General features: G+C 40.1%; 1 protein-coding gene across 1 annotated transcript in view; it reads left to right on the plus strand.

Moving 5' to 3' along the window:
* Positions 1 to 20,564, plus strand: part of WWC1 (WW and C2 domain containing 1) — a 143,143-nt gene that overhangs the window by 116,221 nt on the left and 6,358 nt on the right. Inside the window, exons 13-20 of the mRNA XM_036753105.1 lie at positions 1,256 to 1,336; positions 3,011 to 3,097; positions 5,071 to 5,263; positions 12,622 to 12,777; positions 16,511 to 16,611; positions 17,505 to 17,640; positions 19,562 to 19,726; positions 20,102 to 20,194. Of these exons, the coding sequence (XP_036609000.1) occupies positions 1,256 to 1,336; positions 3,011 to 3,097; positions 5,071 to 5,263; positions 12,622 to 12,777; positions 16,511 to 16,611; positions 17,505 to 17,640; positions 19,562 to 19,726; positions 20,102 to 20,194 (1,012 nt within the window). The remainder of the gene's footprint in view (positions 1 to 1,255; positions 1,337 to 3,010; positions 3,098 to 5,070; positions 5,264 to 12,621; positions 12,778 to 16,510; positions 16,612 to 17,504; positions 17,641 to 19,561; positions 19,727 to 20,101; positions 20,195 to 20,564) is intronic.

Raw genomic sequence — 20,564 nt, forward strand, 5'->3', positions numbered from 1 at the left:
GAGCTGTGTATTGAAGGAGGAGGGCTAAGGACTTTGAAAATGAGGGAAAATGTCAGCTCTCTGAGGTCACTCATTCATCTGGGAATGGTTTTAAATGTCCCAGGGCCATAGGAAACAAGTTTGAGGAAAGAAGAAGCCCCTGTTCTCTGAATTTTTTTCACAGATGAGCACTGGGACCATTCATTAAAACCTAATGCTTTGGGGGGAGGGTAGAAATGGGGAGAAAATTTGTAATTCAAACTCTTGTGAAAATTAATGCTGAAAACTAAAAATATTAAATAAATAAATAATGATTAAAAAGAAGAAGAAGAAAAAAAAAACCTAATGCTTGGCTTGCCTACCAATGGGGGCTCCAGGTGATTTTATAGGCAGACTTAAAGAAGAAGGCACAGGAAAAGGGGGTTCCCTTTGGTAGGTAGGTGAACACAAAGTCTCGTTGTTACATTAATTTATTTACGTTTTAATTGAGATCTTTTGGCTTTACATAATCTTTATTTCCACATATATTCTTCCCACACATACATACTTCCCTACCCAGAAAGCCATCCCTGCAACAAATAATAAGAAAGAGCATTGGGGAAAGAGGAAGGCATTCTGCAAAACAAACCAACACATCAAATATAACTGACAATATATGCAGTATTCTACACCAGTGGTTCCCCACCTCTACAAAGAAGGGGAGAAGGTTATTTTCTCATCTCTTCTTCAGGACCAAGCTTGGTCATTATATTCATTCATTATATTCAGCATTTATTGTTAATTTTTTTTTAATTTAGAAGTTACATTTGATTTTACATACATCTTATTGAGTTTTTATTGTTACATCACAGTCATTTCTAGAATCACCCTCTCTTGTGACAAAGACAGTACCTTTTGTTAAGCAAAGAACTTAGAATGTTGTAAGCAGGTCTGATAGCGAGGTCACCATGCTGCCTTAGTATGCCCCCGCCTCTGAAGAGGAGGGATATTGTGTTTCATTCCCTATTCTCTCAGACTTTTGTTGGTTTCAGCCATTACGCAAAATGTTCTACTTCTGCTTATATAACTCCACATCAGTTCATGTAGTGCTTTCTCTGAATTCCTCATATTCATCATTTCTTACTGCACCATAGTATTGTATTATATTCAAATACTGCAAATGTTTTTCAGCCATTCCCCATCACTGGATCATTTAAGAAATGTACATAGCTGTCCTCGAATTTCCTGATGGGAGCTGCTTAAACCCTGATTCTTTTTCTCCTTTGTTGCCTTTCAGACTGGGCACTTCAGAAGCTACTGTGTTTGACAGTGATGAGTTGGAGGCCATAGGAGCTGCCAGAGTTCAGATTGCTCTGAAGTAAGGACTGGGAAAGGGGGCAAAGGAATAGGGAAGTTCAGTTTTGAGACTTAGGAATTGTCCAGACTCTCTACACCTTAAATTTTACTTTTCAAGTTTGTTTCATGGGATTCTCACACCCCCTGGATGAAGGAGGTAGGACAGGTATGATTATCTCCTTTTGACGGGGAAGAAACAGACACAAAGAGAGTGAATGACTTGCCCAAGGTTGCACAGAAAGTAAATTCCAGAGCCAAAACTAGAACCCAGATCTCAAATTTCCAATCCAGTGTTCTTTCCATTGTGCTATACTGTATTCCTTTTATGTAACACATGTAAAAGTTTGACATGTCCTCAACTCTTTGGAGCTTTCACCCTAGCTTGGTTCCTTACCTCTGGTTATAGTAACCCATTTGACACCTATGTTATTGGAGAACTTTTCTTGATAGTTAACTCCAGGATGCTCTCACCCTCCTGAGCCCAAGGCTCTTCTGTTTTCAAAGGCATGTAAGCTCAGCTTTGCAGAATTGCATTGGTCAAAGCAACTGTAAATACATGCAAATAACTCCCTGAGTATGCTTTCTAAAGTCTTTGACCTTATTCTTCAACTTGTACACCTCCTCAACCAGTAGGGAATTGCTCTGTAATAAACACCTTGACCTGGAAACACAACCATGGCTCAAAGGTGGGCTTATGCACTAAGCTGTTGCGGCACATGGAATCTTGCCAGCAGAGGGAGCTCTCAGACTATTCTCACTGCCTTTCCCTGGGGATTCCCTTGGTAGGGAAGAGTAGGTGGACCCTACTCAGTCTAGTAGCATCTCCCACTAAGTAGAAGTATGTACATTTACATTTATATAAATACATGTAGATGTGCACAACCTACCTACGTTGTGCCTACCTTCAGGCACAACAATTTGTGGTGACTGAAGTGAGAGAGCTACTACAGTTTAAATTTAAACTCTGAGTTTTCTGGCAGCTAAGGCAAAAAGGAAACATTTCATTATACTGTTCTCATTGTTTGATAAGAGGAAGCAAACTATTTCTTCTGGGGGAAAAAAGGCTTCTTCCTTATCTTGAAGTCACAGAATCATCAAGTCATAGAACTTTAGAAGACCTGAAAGCAAGGTTCTTCCCTCCCCCTGCCCCTTTCCCCACAAGGAAACTCTGGTCCCCACCATGGAGACCTAATTCTACCCCTTAGTCAAAGACTGTGTCTCACAGAGTTTAAATGACATTTCCAAAGCAAGTCAGTTGCAGAGGCAGAAGGAGAACTGAGTTTTCCTGATTCCCAGACTATTGCTCCTTCTGCTACACTAGGTTGAATGGATTCATTGATTGGGGCTATATAATGGGCTTTGGGTACCATAATGGAAAATGTCTTCAGCTACAGGTTTGGCAAAAAGATACAGAAACATTCTTCAAAGAGACATTTCTTATAAAAAGATATATCAACCCCTCTATAAAAACTGAAAGCGTAACATTAAATCTTAGCTCGGCAAAGGCATATCTGCAGGGACCTAAGATAATGTGGTCCAGGTCTGTTGCTTTCTGATAATCTAACAATACAGAAAAGTGCGAGTACAGTGAAAATTCTCCAGAATCAGTTCGTAAGCCATTAGCAACTGCATCTTCTTGCTACTGAAGAAACATTTTGTTAATAACAGGTGCTACATGTTCCCCATTTCATTTCAGGTATGATGAGAAGAATAAGCAATTTGTGATATTAATCGTCCAGCTGAGTAACTTTGCTGCTCTGTTGTTGCAACAAGACCAGAAGGTGTAAGTATGGGAGCTGAGGGGCCCAAGTATCGTCCTCCACCAGTATTAAATGCTTGGCTCCCAAACACATTTCCTTCAGTGTCGGAGGCTTCATTTGTGTCATAAGTACTTGTTACATATTTATGGCATTGTGCATTACTGCGATTCGGGATTGCCATTTGATTCTAACTCCCTAATAATGTTAAATGTACATTTGCAAAAGGTCTGCCCTTGATTTACTCAATAGATACGATCCTGAAAAAAAATTCACATGTATTGTAATATTTAATAATTTTAAAGTATTATAAATCTTGGTAAATGGAATAATTTTTAAAGACACAGAATAGGGATAAGTGGGAGAAAAGGTGACTGTCTATTTCATTCAGCCATAGGCTGAAGATTCTTTCAGTAATCACCCCCTAATTTATTTTTTGTGTAAGTTCAATTTTTTGTATAATAGGCTTTCCTTGAAAAACATGACAGACTTATCATTCTAAATAGGCACTGTAATTGCTGCATTTTTCTGGGAGATTTTTAGGCTTAGGTGGGGCAGTTATTTTTGTTTTTAATGTGGACTGTTTCTTCACCAAGCCTCTCACCCTCCCACCCTCTCCCACCCATATACATATACATGTCAAGTGTTAGTTGGCTTAGGTTTCTGAGGAAGGAGTCTGTATTTCCCCTCTCTGGCAGTTTAAGATCCCATGGTTTAGAGTGATGACAATTTGATTTCTTGGAGGACACATGGAATCTCCTTAGCCTATTCCATCTTCTCCATAGTGTGATAGGCCCTTAAGGAACAGGATCTATTGAATTAGGCTCTCTGCAGGCTTGGACCCCAGGTGACTGTCTCCTCCTAGTAGTCAGTGTGCAAGAATCCTAGGCCTTTCTGTAGAGGGCCACTTCCCTTCTATTCATTTGTCCCTCCACTTTCCCTTCTCCAAACCATGTAGCAAGCAGCCATTTGGGGAGACTGCTGTGCACATACATGGGTATACAGGTGTACAGGCATAGAGCCTTCTCCTTTGTATGTATAAATTTTTGTATAGGTTGCCTCCCCTGTTGGAATGTAAACTCCTTGAGGGCTGAACTAGTTAACCCTTTCTTCCTTAGTATTGCCAACATTTAGCAGAGAGCAGCTTAGCAGGCACTTAATAAATGAGTATTGATTGATTGACCATGACATCCTAAGGGTGAATCTTCTGGGGAATTCCTTGTGAAATGGGTTCACTTCCCAGCCTTTTTCCCACCTTCCTTTTTGGAAGCCTTATTTGTTTCCAAGCCCAAAGGGGCTTTGCCAAGAGCCCACTCTGCTTTTTCTTTGTATACCATATTGTCCATAACTTTTTCTCCCTACTTCCTGTGAAACAGAATAGAGATGACCAAATGCTCTAAGTATCACTAAGAGACACATAATCCTGTCCTTAGAATCTGATGATGAGATTTCCTGTAGACTTTACGCAGCCTTTTCCATTGTTGTTGTTCAGTTGTGTCCAATTCTTTGTGACTCCATTTGGGGTTTTGTTGGCAAAGATACTGGAGCGGTTTGCTATTTCTTTCTCTAGCTCACTTCATAGATGAGGAAACTGAGGTATACAGTGTTAAGTCACTTGCACAGAGTCACATAGCTAGTAAGTGTCTGAGGCCAGACTCGAACTCAGGAAGATGAGTCTTCCTGACTCCAGGCCTGGCCTTGTATTCACTGCACCATCTAGCTGCCTTTTACCAATACAGAAATAGAGTAAGGGAGTCATATCTTCTTCCTTCTCTATTCTGTCCTTGTTAATTAGTTTAAAAAGCCTACTGACTTTTTTCTCATCTTTTCCACTTTTAAAAATTTTTATTGATGTATTTTGTTTTCACATTATAAACATTTACAGATAACTTTCATTCCTGCAAGTTCTCTTGTAACAAAGTAAAACTAACAGTACAGTGACAGCAACTGTTTAATAAAGCCCTTTGAATGTGAAAGAGTTAACTTTGTTTTCCCTTAGGAATGTCCGTGTTGCTATCCTTCCTTGCTCTGAAAGCACACCCTGCTTGTTCCGGACAAGGCCCCTGGAAGCTTCTGACAATCTTATATTCAATGAAATGTTCTGGGTATCCATCTCCTATCCCTCTCTGCACCAGAAGACCCTAAGAGTGGATGTCTGTACTACAGATCAGAATCACGTGGAAGAGTGCCTGGTGAGACTCATTTCTCTTTGTCTTCAGAACTTTGTCTATAAGCTAGTCCTTATCTCAGTTCTTAACTCATTTTCAGATATCAGTCTGATGAATTCTTACCTATGTATTTTGGCTAAAATGTGTTCATTTTTCTGTAAGTTAATAATAGTCAATACATAGAGCTTTAAAGTTTTCAAAATTTTATATTTTATGTATAAAATCTTATTAGATATAGCATTCTAATTATCAATTATCTGATTCGATCCTAGGGCTGCAGCCCTGTGAGACGAATGCTAGCATTATCTCCATTTTACAGATGAGGAAATAGGCTGATAGTGACTAAGTGACTTGACAAGGATGACCATGTTAGTAAATGTCTGAGCAAGGATTCAAACCCAGCGCTTCCTGATCTCACCTCTGATCCAGGGTTCCATCCACCAAGCATCCCTCCCAAATGTATTGCATTTTATGAAGGGAACATAGGATAGTATCTTAAAGCACTAACCAATGGTAGAATTGAAGGCATCATGGTGAAAAGAGATATTTTTTGCTCAGGGGAGGAGGAATGTCTTTCTATAGTCCCTTAAATTACACAGTAAGATAACTTGATGTGCTTTCTCTAAATAGGGATAGCTTCATCAAAGCAAGACAAACCAATCTCCAGAATTCCAGATCCCAGAACAGAATTTCTACCTGACCAGTCACTGCTATTAGTCCCTCATGCTCTAAGGAAAAGTGTAGAACCTGCCTTTTACTCCATAGGCAGATGCCCAGTTTCCCTCCAGGGCAGCACCATTGCCTGCAGGAACAGAGGCTGATCCAATTTTCCTTCCACTTATCCCCAGTTTTCCCATCTGACCAATTACCATCAGAATTGATGAAAACTTTGATGAAAAAGATGAAAATTTGTTCAGGATTAGCCTTGATAGAACCTGGGACCTAAACCAGCAATAAAAAACAACTCTAGAACTGAGAATCTGTGATAGGCTCACAGCTCCATAGAACACACTTATAGCCTTAGATGGTTGGTCAAGCAGTTGACATTTTTCTAATCTTATCTAATCTGTAAGCCCATAGACAAGTACCTACTATGCTCCAAATGTGTCAGTTCGTTTTTCTAACCTTTTTTCATTAACAAGCATTTGTTTAATTCCCACTATGCTTTTGGCATTTGTGCTAGGCACCAGAATATACAAAATCAACAATGAAATAGTCCCTCCACTTGGTATCAAATTATTAAATGAGATAATATTTGTAAAGTTTAGCACAGTGCCTGGCATTCAGTAATTACTTAATAAATGCTTATTCCCTTATCTTTACCCCAAGGAGCTTCCACTTAGAGGGAAACAATCTGTACACAGAAAAACAAAATAAAATATATACAAATACAAAGTAATTTAAGCCATCATGTGGAAGGGAGTCACTGGAAGCTGGGTAGCCAGGGCACACCATGGGTAGAATGTTGTACCTCAGCTGAATCTTGACCTTTAGCTTGAGGCTAACATGATTTTAGGCAGCATTAAGAAGTTGATAGCATCCAGAAGCGCCAAAATTAACTGCCACTTCTCAGATGCAGAGTATTGTGTTCAGCCAGGGATTCCAAGACTTGCAGTTGAGTATCCTTCTTACTCTGACATTCTCTTGTTCTTTTATTCTCCTAACTCATTGTTTCGTATCTCAGGAAACTGAGAGAAATGGTGCCTCCTCTCTCCCAGGATGCCTGGGGGCCCAGAGGGTTTCTCCTTTGATCAGAATTGAAGCCCTAGCTCAGAAATTACAATTGCTACTCTTTCTCTCCTTCTGTAGTCTGTTTCTTCTTTACCTCTGCAACAGTAACAGACATTTCCAAAGGGAAAAGAATGTATCCAAAGGAAGTAAAAGTAAATTAGAGAATTATCCCCAACCCTACTTTCCCAAGGTCAAAAATTCGAAGAAGGACAAAGGGAAATGTTTAAGGGAGGTGATTGGAAGTGGTTTTCTGTCTGCTCTCCAGAACAACTGCTGTTGCATTCTGGGTAGAACTCTCCAACCTTAGCAAGCAAATGAAGTCCCAAAGGCCATGTGGGTAATCTTTTGCTTTCTGGATGACCTTTCCCCTAAATGTCCATGATAACTATTGTATCCTGTTTTTAGATATCCAAAAGAGGCAGATTTTAGGAGACTCCTTTGGTGTTCTCTTCCAGTGTCATAACAAGGGGTGGGGAACCTGTAGCCTCAAGGCCACATGTGGGCCTCTAAGTCCTCAAGTGTGGCCCTTTGACAGAACCCAAACTTCAAGACTTAAGGAGATTTGTTCTGTGAAGTTTGGATTTAGTCAAAGGGCAACACTTGAGGACTTAAAGGCCCAGATGTGGCCTCCAGGCCACAGGTTCCCCACCTCTGGTCATGACCCTCAGGAAACTACTACTCTTATCTACCTTAAACCTCTTCTTGTTTAAGCTCTCTTCCAATTTTGTGCTGAAGAGTCATTTGTAGGAAAGTTTCACCAGACTCACCTTGGGAACCCATCGGTTGTACTTAGTGAGGAAAAAGGTTGGCCCTTTCTCTCTTTTGTGGAATTGGGGTAAGGAGGAGACATTTAAGGGACTCTTAACTGGACCAAAGTGGGCTCAGACCATAGGGTCCAGCTGACTGACATCACTACTCCAAAATTTCCTTTCCCTCTCAGTTATAACTTCCTGGGAACAGGGGTGTGTCCTGACTAGAGGGGACTATGTAGAATACGAAGAGATTCCTTCATCATCGTGGTAGAGTAGGGAAGGCCTTGAACAAAGGCCAGCTATTATCGTTTTTAACTGTGTTGCTGTGGGTAAGTCACTTAACCTCTTTTTGCCTTAGCTTCCTCATCTACAAAATGGAAGTAATGATCCTTACTCACTGCTCTATGCAGTGATTGCCAGAAAAGCACCCTATAAGCCTTAAAGCACTGTAAATACATAGGCTTCTCTCACTATGTGTTAGATCACAGATCCAGAGCTAGAAGTGACTTCAGAGGCTCCCTAATCTAACCCTTTCATTTTACAGATCAGGAAACTCAGGCCCAGGGAGGTTAAATGACCTGTCTGAGATCACAAGTACTGTCAGAGGTATTCTTTCCACTATTCCATGCCACTATTCCACTACTTTCCATATACATGAACTTACACACATGCATGATATATAACACATGTATATAAGTGTGTATATATATACACATGTGACTACATATGTGTGTTTAGCATGTTCCCTCAGAAGAGTGGGAAGTCTAGGCCTTTATTGGCTTATTTCTCTTCAGCAAGAGACACAGAAAAGGCAAACCCATGAGTTGACTCTGGAATTCTCAATATTCTTAGAGCTCTGACGTTCCGTGTTCTGTCTTCTAAGGGCCCCTTCAGCCTTGGTATTCTTCAGTTCTGAGATTCTCCCCCATTCCTTCCCCATCTCAGGAAATTGAAAGAAATGGTCCCTGGGCCCTGCATCATGTTCTTCAGGGGCTCTGCAACAAATAGAAATGGATGATGATGAGGTGATAAATTGATCAGGCTTTGGCAGACTCCTCAGTAGCAACTCTGAAAGATTTTCTGGCTTCCTAGTGAAGTGTTTCCCCAGCCCTGGGGTATTTCTCAATTAGAAGAGAATCAGTCCTGTTTCCTCTTCCTAATTGGTTGCCTTTTATTCCTCCTTCCTAATTGAAATCTGGCCATCGTAGGTTGCCATGGAGGCTGCTGAATCTCTCCATCTCACTTTGGCACTTATCTATATTCAGCTGCCTGATGAGAAGCTCACCTCGCTGGGTTACTTGAAAATGTTGAGTTGCTTACTCAAATAATGGACTGTCAGATTTTGAGGGGGAAAGGAACAGAAATGTGAGGTATCAGGGAGGTTCTTAAGTATCCCTTTCTGGGGGTGGAGATACACATTAATGGCCACCGTAGGGGTTAGGTTCCTTTACCTTGGATGGGCCTGGAAAATGTGCTGTCTTCATCCATTTTCATTTCACTCAGTAATTAATTATTAATCTCCTACTTAGTACTATTCACTAAGAAAAATTTATTGAGAATAAGACTTGGTTCCTGATTAGAGAGTTTATATCAGTGGGTGAGTAATATTAACAATGATGATAACTAGCATTTATGGTATGCAAAGTGTTTTATATATGTATCTGTTTTGGTCCTCACAGCACCCCAATAAGGTAGAAAGTGTTATTACCCAGATGAGAAATGAGGATGCTGAACTGAAGCTTAGGGTTTAAGTGTCTTGCCTGGGGGCACACAGCTAGTAATTATAGGAGGCCAGGCTTACTTCAGACAATTAGGTCTTCTAGAGCCCCTACTCTAAAATGGGCCCAGCACTATACAAATACTAGCTGTCGTCATCGTTATTATCGTTTTCCTCTCCAAGAGTACCATATAACAAATCAGAATCTAGTTGAAAATCTAAGGGCTACAGAGTTTGAAGAAGGTAGAGATTAGTAAAGGTAGATGTCATGAGGAATGACTTCCTGGTGGATATCTGAAGTGGAACTTGGAAGGATGCGAAAGATTAGCATAGCCTGGAAAGAAAGGGCTAGGCATTCTTTCCAGTCCCATTTGCCAACCCCTGTGGTACCTGAGCTTGATCAACAATTTGTGGCTTCCCTTTCCCTCTGACCCCAATCTTCATCGCTTGCCTTTCCTTCTCACTCTACCTCTTGACTTTTCTCCTAGCCACTTATTTCCATAGCCCCACCCACCCCAGTGCCATCATTTTCTTTTTAACCACTGTGCCGTAGCGTTCACAGTCTGCCAGAATGACAACTATAAGAAACACAGTGTTGTTGTGAGGTTCAAATGAGATGATGCATGTAAAGCACTTTACAAAACTTAAAGCATTATATAAATGCCAATTAGCATCATCATCATCATTATCATCATCAGCCTACGGGCTAATGGCTAAGCCTAAGGCTTCCAGTCTGATGATAACTTCATTTCCTGAGCCTTCTACTGCACTTCTGCTGAGCTCAAGTAATGCCAGCAGAGCAAGACAAGAGTATGCTGGTAAATGCTTAGCAATTTGTCTGGGAGGCAAAATATGTGCACCCATACTTGTAAGTTTAATCTACGTTATTAACTTTTTTTTAAGCTGAGACAATCAACAAAACAATAAATCAATCCCTAATTGGTAAAGATTGCCAATTTCTGAGGTGTGAATGTTCACACTGAAACTTTAACAATCAACTAGCTCTTAGAACAGGAGCTCTTGATTCATTGCTCTATGTTTATTTCACTTGATTTGTTGCTATATATTTATTAATCTCTATAACAGTGTAGGAGTATTTGAGAATATGTACTTCTCATTAATAAATTTATAATCTCTTCTCAAATTAAATTATTAGTTCAAGCTCCCACTCAAATTCATTAAGTGTTATTTAATGACCTAGAGAAACCTTTACCACTACTAATTACTTTTTCATCTATATTTAAATATTAAAATTACCAAAATATATAACTTTTAAACAAACGAACAAATAAATATACATACACGTGTATGTATATACATATATGATGTGTGTGATATTAATAAAGAACTACTTACAATATTTGGCTATGACCAATGTCATCAACAAAGTCAACTCAAACCCTCAAACTATCAGTAGTTAACCTCTCTTCATTTGTTTGGAAATTCAGTCTCAACTCATTCAACTTACTCCAGATAATCATTTGTCTCTAATATCTTCTTAATGTTTCTCCTCAAGAATATTACCTTTACTCTTTGTATTCTCTTTAACAATGACAGGAAACCATCTGTCAGCTTCTCCAAAGTATTTTATAGAATTGTCTTTATAAACTTCTCTTCGTAGGATTTCCTCCTAACAAAACCTAAGATAGTTTCCATAAGAAAGAAGTCCATCCTCACCTTCTCTGTCACACACAAAGATTAATCATAGGTCCTCATCGACCCCCAAAATGCTTCAGGTCAAGGCATTTCTCAACTGATACTTCCAGCTATCAGTCTATCTTTCCCTCTCCTTGCCCCTGCCCCCCCCCACAACATTCCATCTAAGCTCTTAAAGCTACAATTAGAACATGTGAACTGTAAAAAATTAATAACAGTCTCCAAGTGATATGCATTTAGAAAGAGGAGTTACAGAAGTTTTCCTCATTGACTTGAGAATCTGTCTCCATAGAAATGGATGATGAAATCATGGATTAATCAGGTTTTGGCAGATATGAGATCATCAGTGGCAAGTCAGAAAGTTTTTCTGGTCTCCTAGTAAAATCCTGAGGTATATCACCTTTGGAAGACAATCAGTCCTGTTTCCCCATGGTCAATCTTGATGCTGCTAGAGCAGTTCTAATGTCTAGTTATCCAGGGGCAAACTTGGCTAGCAAGTAGATTAGTAGATTGTCCACGACTACCTTGCTTCCTTGTTCTTTGGCATTCCTACCACTTGTGGGAACCATTATTGGTGGGTGGATATGCAAAGATAAGTAGGCTCACCTAGTTTACAAAACCAATCCAGTGTTCTCTGTGGGGAAAAGAATTTGAAGCTTGAAAGTTCCAAGAAGTCTAACAGTCTTAAACTGTGCATTAAGAAAGGCAAGCTTCTCTGGTACTGGTCAGAAGTAAAGTGTATTAGGAAGAACTTTCACAAACTGGAGCTTGTTCCAGAGAGGACAACTAGGATGGTGAGAGGCCAGGAAGCTGATATAGGAGGTTGGGGTTGGAGGAAATAAGGGGTGAGTTTAGTCAAAAAAAGAGAATACTTAGAAGAGATATAATACCTGCAGATACACTTCTTAAAACTGTCGTGGAAAAGCAGGTATAAACTTGCTCTGCTTGACCCCATTGGGAAAACTAGCAAAAAGTAGCTAGAAGTTGTAGAAAGGCAAACTTAGACACAATGTAAGGAAAAACTTCTAAACAATTAGAGCTCTTTGAAAGTAGGATGAATGGGCTTCACTATGATTATAAATCTTAAAACAAAGGCCAAGGCCTAGAGAGGATTTTTGTTCCAGTATTCATGGCTTCTGGTCTTTCCAGCTGAGATGCTTTTGATTCTCCGAGGATAGGAATCATGTCTTGTTTATATATGTCTCCCTCAGCACTTAGCCCAGTGCTGTGTATACAATAAATGCTTAATAAATGGAATGAGTAAAAGGAGGATGGAAATGGATGGAAATGGAATGAGTAAAAGGAGGATGCCTTGTTTTGTTTATCCAGGCTCTGATCCTTTCATGAATCACCAGGAATGGGCTATGCTTTCAGAACTAAAAGGATCTAATTTTTAACTTTACTCTCTGTAAATTCTTCCCTTAGTAAACTGTCCCTGGTACTTTTCAAATACCTCCTGAGAGCTGAGGATAGCCTAAGATAGTACCAGTGGTAGTATCTCATCTTCTCTTCTTATCCTCCCACAGGGTGGAGCCCAGATCAGCCTTGCTGAGGTGTGCCGGTCAGGAGAGAAAACAGTACGCTGGTACAATCTCTTGAGCTACAAATACTTGAAGAAGCAAAGCCGACAAAACAAGCAAGAAGCACACAACTGCTCTGTAATGGTGGGCACTGAGAACTCGGTGAGAGAACATGAATGAATATTTACCTAACATATATGACACTCAGGAAAGATGGGGTATCCAGAAGTGGAAATAGTTGTGTCATGAGGGGAAGGAGGAGGAGAATAGTGGAGGTGCGAAACATACCACAGATTAAGTAGGACATTGATAAACCAGAAAGCATCAAGAGAAGGTAAACCAAGATGATAAAAGGCTTTGAGTCTATGTTATATGAGGAGCGGTTGAAAGAACTGAAGATATTTAGCCTAGAAGAGGATGAGAATGGAACATGATAGCCATATTTAAGTATTTGAAGGCCCTTACATGTAAGAGGCATTAAACTTGTACTGTTTACCCCCCAGACGACAATGGGTGAAGGTTACAAAGAGGCAACTTTAGACTGGGTGTTAGAAAAAGTTTCCTAACAATTAGAGCCATCCAAAAATGGAAGAGGCTGGCTCCCTCTGGAGATCTTCAAGCAGTCTGGGTCACCACTTACTTCATATATTAGAGTGGGCTTTCCTTTTTGAGTATGAATTGAACTTGTTGGCTGCTGGACTCCCAATTCTGTGATTCTGTGAGTCAGTGGAGGGAAGAGGAATAAGAAAAGAGCTAGCTACACATGTGTATAACATGTACATATTCTCTATACAAATATATGGATACACATGTACATATAGATAGAGAAGTTGTGACTTTTGTCAGCATGAGTACTTCCCCCCATCCCCACCCCACCCCGCCCCCACACCCCACACATAGATTGAAGCCCTTCTGTCACTTAGAATATGGCTTAACTGCCATGCATAAAAAGTTCTTCACACTAACTAACATCCTAGTGATGAACCTCCCCCAAACATAACCAGGCTGATCAAGCCTTAGACAATAGACATACAGTCCATCACCGGGCCTTTGCCTTTGACTAGAGAAGGACCTGCCAAAAGTTGTGCTTTATAAGTATAGCACACGAGAACCCAGGGTCATCTGCTCCACTGGAAAGATAGATAGGAAAGAGAGAGAGAGATCGATCTTCATGCCATGTCTAATGTGTATGTGTATAATATATAGAGACAGATATAATTAGATGATAGACACATGCACACATGTACATATATATATATATATGTATGTATGTATGTATATATCTGAGTACAAATATCTGCCATAGCACAGCTTGGCTAACCTCTTTGAATTTGGCAGCTGGAAATCTGCTTTTAAGCATTTAAAAAATAATGATAAAACGTATCTAAAGAAAAAAAGTAGAGTTAATAATTTTTAAAACAACCACATTTATTGAATTTTTAAATAAAATTATGTATCATACTCATTTTTAGTACAGTTTTTAAAAGAAGGTTTAAAAACTAATCTGTTTTAAACCCCCTGCAAAGGTTCCTGAATGGCAAAGCAGTATGGCTACAGATTCAAGTTCTGTCTATGCCACGGACTGCCTTTGTGATGATTGTTAAGTCATTTAACTTCTCAGTGGTCCCTGCCACCTCTCTGTAAGGACATAGGTTACAAAGGAGTTATTGATCTATTTTGGTAGAGATAGTTTTCACACTGAAAGTTCCCCACACTGATTCTACCCCCTGTCTAGTATGTCCTGCACACAAGTAGCATAATCATTTTTAAAGTAACCACTAAAACATATGTACCTATAGTTCTCTATACACACATATGTATATGTACATATATGTATATTTTTATATACATGTATGTTAGGTATAAGACCACCCAGATATATAATATATAATAGATATGTATACACATATACATAGAGAGTATTGCTAGATATGTATATAGCACTTAATTTCTCATTTGGCCAAGATATTTTATTTATTTATGCAACAAAACCCCAATGACTCCATGTACTGTACTAAAACATGGAGGGAGGAAGTTCTTGACCTTCTGTTTCATTTGGAAGATATCCTTTGAAAGCACATTTGAATTAGTCTTCCCATTTTGTGAATGGAGGGCATAAAGATTATATTAGTGGATACATAAAGACATAAATGAACTTTACTATATGATCCAAAATTAAAAAAAAAGATTTTCCTCTGAGTTGGGAGAGAGGATCCTTTTTCAATTAAAAATCAAATACTGGACACATAGAAACAGTATAGCATGGTGAATAGAAAGCCAGAAGACCTGGATTCAAGTGCCACCTGATGCATAGTGGCCGTGTGACCCTGTGCAAGTCACTGAATCTCTCAGTGCTCCAGCCAACTCTCTAAGACTCCTAACTACAGGGCAGGTATAATCTGTATTGGAGAGGGAGTTCCTCTCTGGGTGCCCCCTATACTGATGAGCTCACAGGTATGGGCTCTCTCCTAAAACATGTCTCATTAAATGATTTTGACTGCATTGTAGAGCCAATAGATATGTTTTGCAGGAATATATTATTGAATTCCACAGATCTTTTCTCCACCCACCATTAGTATAGACAAAAGAATAAGCTGTCTCTGCAGCTCTGGTTGTTTTAAATTGATATTCTCCTAAATTGCAATAGAGTATTGGTATAATCAGGATTTCACAAGACTGATGAGTTACTTTTAAGCTCTGCTGCAGCATGGTATATAGGTTTTTATTTGAGCCCAAACTTCCTTCATTAGATTAATCCATTTACAACACGTTGATATACTATAAATCATAAACACTATGAAAGGATCATATTTGTTTTTAAAAAATTTTTAAATTTTATTATTTTTTAAAGGATCATATTTATAAGTAGCTGTGTTACTTGGAAAAGTCATTCAAATAGGTTTAATTTTTTTGATTTTGCTCAGAGCTATGAGAGAACTTTTTGGATTAAAGAAAAAATTAATAGACATATATTTAGAGTGTTATGTTTCTGAAGATGTGAGAGGCTTTAAGAAAAAAAGTGACATAGTAACTCAAGATCCAGCCTGGAAGAACTGGGTTCAAGTCCAGCTTCTAATGTACAATATCCAGGAGCATGTCAGAAGTGAATAGGAAAGGAGTAAAGGGGGTGGCAGGTCGCTGGTCCCTATCCCTAATAAAAATAATCCACAGTTTTTTGTCACTTCCTCCTTCATGAGGTGCTTTCCCTTCATCATTGCCCTCTACTATAGGTAATATAATTCTTATTCTTTACAGTCAACAAAACTGAAGCCCAGAAAGGTAAAGCAATTTACCTGTGATCATATGGATGGTAGCAAAAGGCAGTGTTATTAGTGGAAAGAGCAAGTGGGTTTAGAGCCAGAGGACTGAGGTTGAACCCTGGCCTTTAGCAAATCACTTATACTCTCTAAGCCTCAGGGTCCTCCTTGGTAATGGGCTAGTATCGACCTACATGCTCTTTGTTATTTCCACCTCCATGGCCTATGGACCATGAGTGATGGAACTGGCATAACTAGACTCCACTCACTGTTAACAAAATAGATAAAATGGATAAGGTGAAGGGCTCTTAAACCTGGTATCCATCATCTTGGTGGTGTTGTTTTTTTAATATTGTGATAACTTTTATTTTGAGAAAATTAATTTCCTTTGTAATTCTGTGTGTTTTATTTTATGCATTTCAAAAAACCATTCTTCTGAGAAGGAGTCCACAAGCTGGTTTCACCAGACTGCCAAAGAGGCCCAACATTTAAGAACCCTTGGACTAGGGTTCTTAAATGGGGTTCTTGATGATCTCCAAGGACTCTTCTAGGTTTCAAACTTTGGGGCTCTATGACTGATCATGAGCAGTGGGGCTGGGAGGCATGGTGAGTGAGCCTCATGGGCCTTCTCTCTACAGGACACTGTTTCTGCACTCCTAGAACAGACAGCTGTGGAACTGAAGGCGGTGGAGAAGAGGCTAGAGGGGGAAAGTAATGCTCTGACTATGGCAGAGAGCTGGTGAGTGAGGGAGGGCTTTCCCCCACAATCCCCCCATCAGCACTGATGCTGAGCAGGCCCAGCTGATAAAGAACATGAACACAGGTCCTTATCCCAGTGTACCCTCAATATTCAGGAAAAGAACTCCCGGTGGAAATCTGAGAACAACTCTGGTTTCCTATGCCTCCCCAGGTCAAAATTCTTTAACAATAAGAAGTGTCCTTCCACCCAGTTCCTCTTTTCATTGAGCTTTTCCTTCAGCTTTTCCTCCTGTTGTGATTGAGAGTAGAAAAATTGCTGGGTTAAGGTTGCTTTTTTTTTTTTTAAAGTTTGCTTTGTCTCTGGCAAACTGCTGTGCCGGTTCAAACCCGAGAAGGTCTGAAGCCAGAAATAGACATAGGACATGTCTTCTAAAGCTCTGGCAGAGGATCAGTGATTTAGGCCAAATTCCCAAGCTTTTATTGGGACTTTTCACATTGTTACTTAGCAACCCTGCTTCTGTTCTCTCTTCCTATCCCCTCATCCCCACACACGTACTCCCCTCCCCACCTCTCCTGGCCATTCAAACTCTCTAAGACACTAACTTATAAATATGTCTTAGGCATACTGCAGTCAGAGTCATGTTGAGACAAATCCCACTGTATTCTCACAGAAATCTGTGATTTGTTTTATTTGGAGAAAATATCAGCCCCATTACAGTTACTCGGATCTGTATATAAATTGAGGTCCTCTACTTCACTTTTCACCTTTTTCTTCCCAACAGTCATGTCCCCTTGGCTCTTCATCTTAATGGTCCCTTTATTTTCTGAGACTCCAGACAAGAGGAACATCAGGGCAATGATCAGTGGTTAGGGGTCTTTAGGGGTTAGTCTCTCTCTCTAGGTTGATGACCTAAGCCTTTTGTGCTATAATAGGCCATATGATGAAGATCCCAATGGTGGCAGTGAGAATGAAGGAGCTGCTGAGGAGGAGGAAGAGGATGAGGAGGAAGAGGAGGATGTTTTCACTGAGAAAAATTTGCTGGGTATGAAAGATAGCCCAGCAATAAAGGTAAGGAGGGAGAAAATGACATCTAAGAATCTGAACCAGCCTGCCTAGGAGAGATAACACAGTACCCTAGCATTACTGCCCCTTAATCCTTTTTCTCAGAGAAGAGAAGACTCTGTCCTTAGGTAGCTTTTGACTTCCCCCTGAAAAGTGGCTGCTGAGACAATGAGCTCCAAGCTATTGCAACTCCTAGCAGTCAGTGGAGGTTTGGGGATGACCACTTTTCGTCTACCAAGAAACAGACATTTCCTTTGGAATTGGAGGAGTATAAAAAGCAGAGGGAGGTGGGGGTGGAGGGAGATTATATTTCAAGTCTCCCTATCCCCAATATTGGTCATAGCACTGGTAATCAAAGAGGTTAAGTGTTGCCCAAGCAAAAGTATTGAGTGAGAAAGGGATGTTATCCATTGGGCAAGAAATTGGGTTCAGTGATCTCGAAGATGTCTTGGTTCTGTCTTTCCCTAATATCATATCCAAGAGTCTCTCTGTTCCGCAGAGAGGAACTGGTTCTACAAGACTTCAGATGCTTCCCCATCCTCTGGTTCATCCTGACCTATGAGGTACAGAAGCCACCCCAGTCCGTTGGTGAACCTGTGCCCAAGGTTTTATCAGAACCGGTTACTCATTCCTCTCTTTCCTCCCCAGATGCTTCCCCAACCCTACCCTTTCTTTGTCCTGTTACTAAATGTAACTCTGCCTGGAGCTTTATAGAAAAGAGATACCTGATGTAGTTCCTTTATCCTGTCTCTTCTGTCGCTATAGTTACCATTGATATTTGTGCATCCCCACTGTTAAAAAAAAAAATTTAACTGGGGCAGCTAGGTGGTGCAGTGAGTAGAGCACCGGCCCTGGAGTCAGGAGGACCTGAGTTCAAATTCAGCCTCAGACACTTGACACACTTACTAGCCATGTGATCTTGGGCAACTTTAACCCCAATTGCCCTGCCTTCCCCTCCCCCCCAAAAATATTTAACTAGGGAATTATTTGTCACATTATATCACTTTGGAAGCTTAGTCTATCTATCATTATATATGCCAAATTTCTATAAATGCCAAGTTTCCCTAGTTCATTTTAGAGCACTGGGTCTAGAGCCAGGAAGAACCGAGTTCAAATCCAGCCTCAGACCCTTAACTAGCTGGGTGACACTGGGCAAATCACTTCTGTTTACCTCAGTTTCACCATCTGTAAAATGGGGATGATAATAGTTTCTACTTCCCAGGGTTGTTGTGATGTGCAAATAAGATAAGAGTTGTAAAGCATTTAGCACAGTACCTGGTAAATAATAAGCATGATATAAATGTTGTTACAGTTATCCCTTCCTTCCATATTATAGGTGTTAGGGGTGCGGCACTCTGCAGTCTGGAAAATCCACATAAAATTTTTTGGTCCTCCCTTCATACCAGAGAAGAAGCCTGAATTTTTTTTCTTTTATGGGGTGTTTACAGTACCTTATTATAAAATTTTGGGTTGATATTATACAATGCTATACATATATCTTTAAAGTATTTTTTAAGTCCTGCTAGGTTCTTCAGAAATTAATAATAAAACTCAAGAAATTGAATGTAAATAAGTAAGTATGAGAGAAATCAGATTTCAGTTTACAAAACTGTCCAGTCACTCTTCTATGTAAAGGCAAGGTATGCCTCTACTGGCTATTTGAATTTTTTTTTTCTAGAGGTTGAAAATGCCCTCCTGTTGTTTCAGCATAGGAAGGGCCCCAGGGGGATGTAGAAGGGGGTTGCTCCATCTGTTAGGATACAGCAGTCAGTGGTGGGCTGTGGGGCGAAGAGGGAAATTTCAGGCTATGCTGATAGCAAAGAAAACCTGAGCCTAGAAAAATCAATCAGATGCCTGTTTCCCAAAAGTAGGTAGTTAAATCCTCATGAGTGATGGATGGCTTTAGGATGAGTGACTTTTTCCTCAGGTGGACAAAGAAACCAACACAGAGAGCCTGACACCATCACCTACAGTTGTACGGCCCAAAGATCGAAGGATGGGCAACCCACCCCCTACACCATTTGTCCGAGGGAGCACCATCATTCGCTCTAAGACCTTCTCTCCTGGGCCTCAGAGTCAGTATGTATGTCGGGTAAGTAACCATAAAGGAGAACCATTTTTTATCTCTGTTATCTTTCACATCTGCATCCTCATTGCCACCACTTCAGGTGAGTTCCCTCATGCCTATACTATTGTAATAGTGCCCCAACTTGTGATCCTGCCTGAATCTCCCCTCTCTCCCAGTCTATATGCTACTTGCAGATTAATCTTCTTAAAACATTGCTTTCATCATGTGAAAAAAGAATCAGTGGTTCCTTGTTATCTGTAGGATCAAATCCAAACTTCTTAGCCTGGCATTCAAGGCTCTCCTCAAACTCCAAGTACCATTGCATGTTCACCGAATGGATTTCAGGACTGATAATGAGAATAGCTCCACATTTACTTTATGTTGACATTTCTCTTTCAGTTGAATCGAAGTGATAGCGATAGCTCAACCCTATCCAAAAAACCACCTTTTGTTCGAAATTCCCTGGAGAGAAGAAGTGTCCGAATGAAGAGGGTAAGAAATCACTTTCAAACTATTTTTTCACCCAGGGCCTTTTCACCCTCACCACCATCCTGAGCCATCAGATGAAAGTGCCCTTCACAAGCAGCCAATAATGTTGTAGGACCCAATGGACTTGATCTTCACAAGTTTTGATGTAAAGGATCCAGCTCTTTGAAATAGCAAGCCTGAACAGGGGAGAGGCTGCTGTGTATACATTATGAGTTGGCATACTTAGCTTTGCTTGACAAAAGCATCAACCTCTAATTAGATAGGAAGTTCCTCAAGGGCTTATTTATTTGGTAAACTCTCCCCCAGCCCTAACCTCTTTAGCCCTTTGCATCAGGTGCTGTACTGAGTAAATGCTGTCCAATTGACTGACCAA

This window comes from Trichosurus vulpecula, chromosome 3 (assembly GCF_011100635.1).
Source record: "Trichosurus vulpecula isolate mTriVul1 chromosome 3, mTriVul1.pri, whole genome shotgun sequence".
Classification (NCBI taxonomy): Eukaryota; Metazoa; Chordata; class Mammalia; order Diprotodontia; family Phalangeridae; genus Trichosurus; species Trichosurus vulpecula.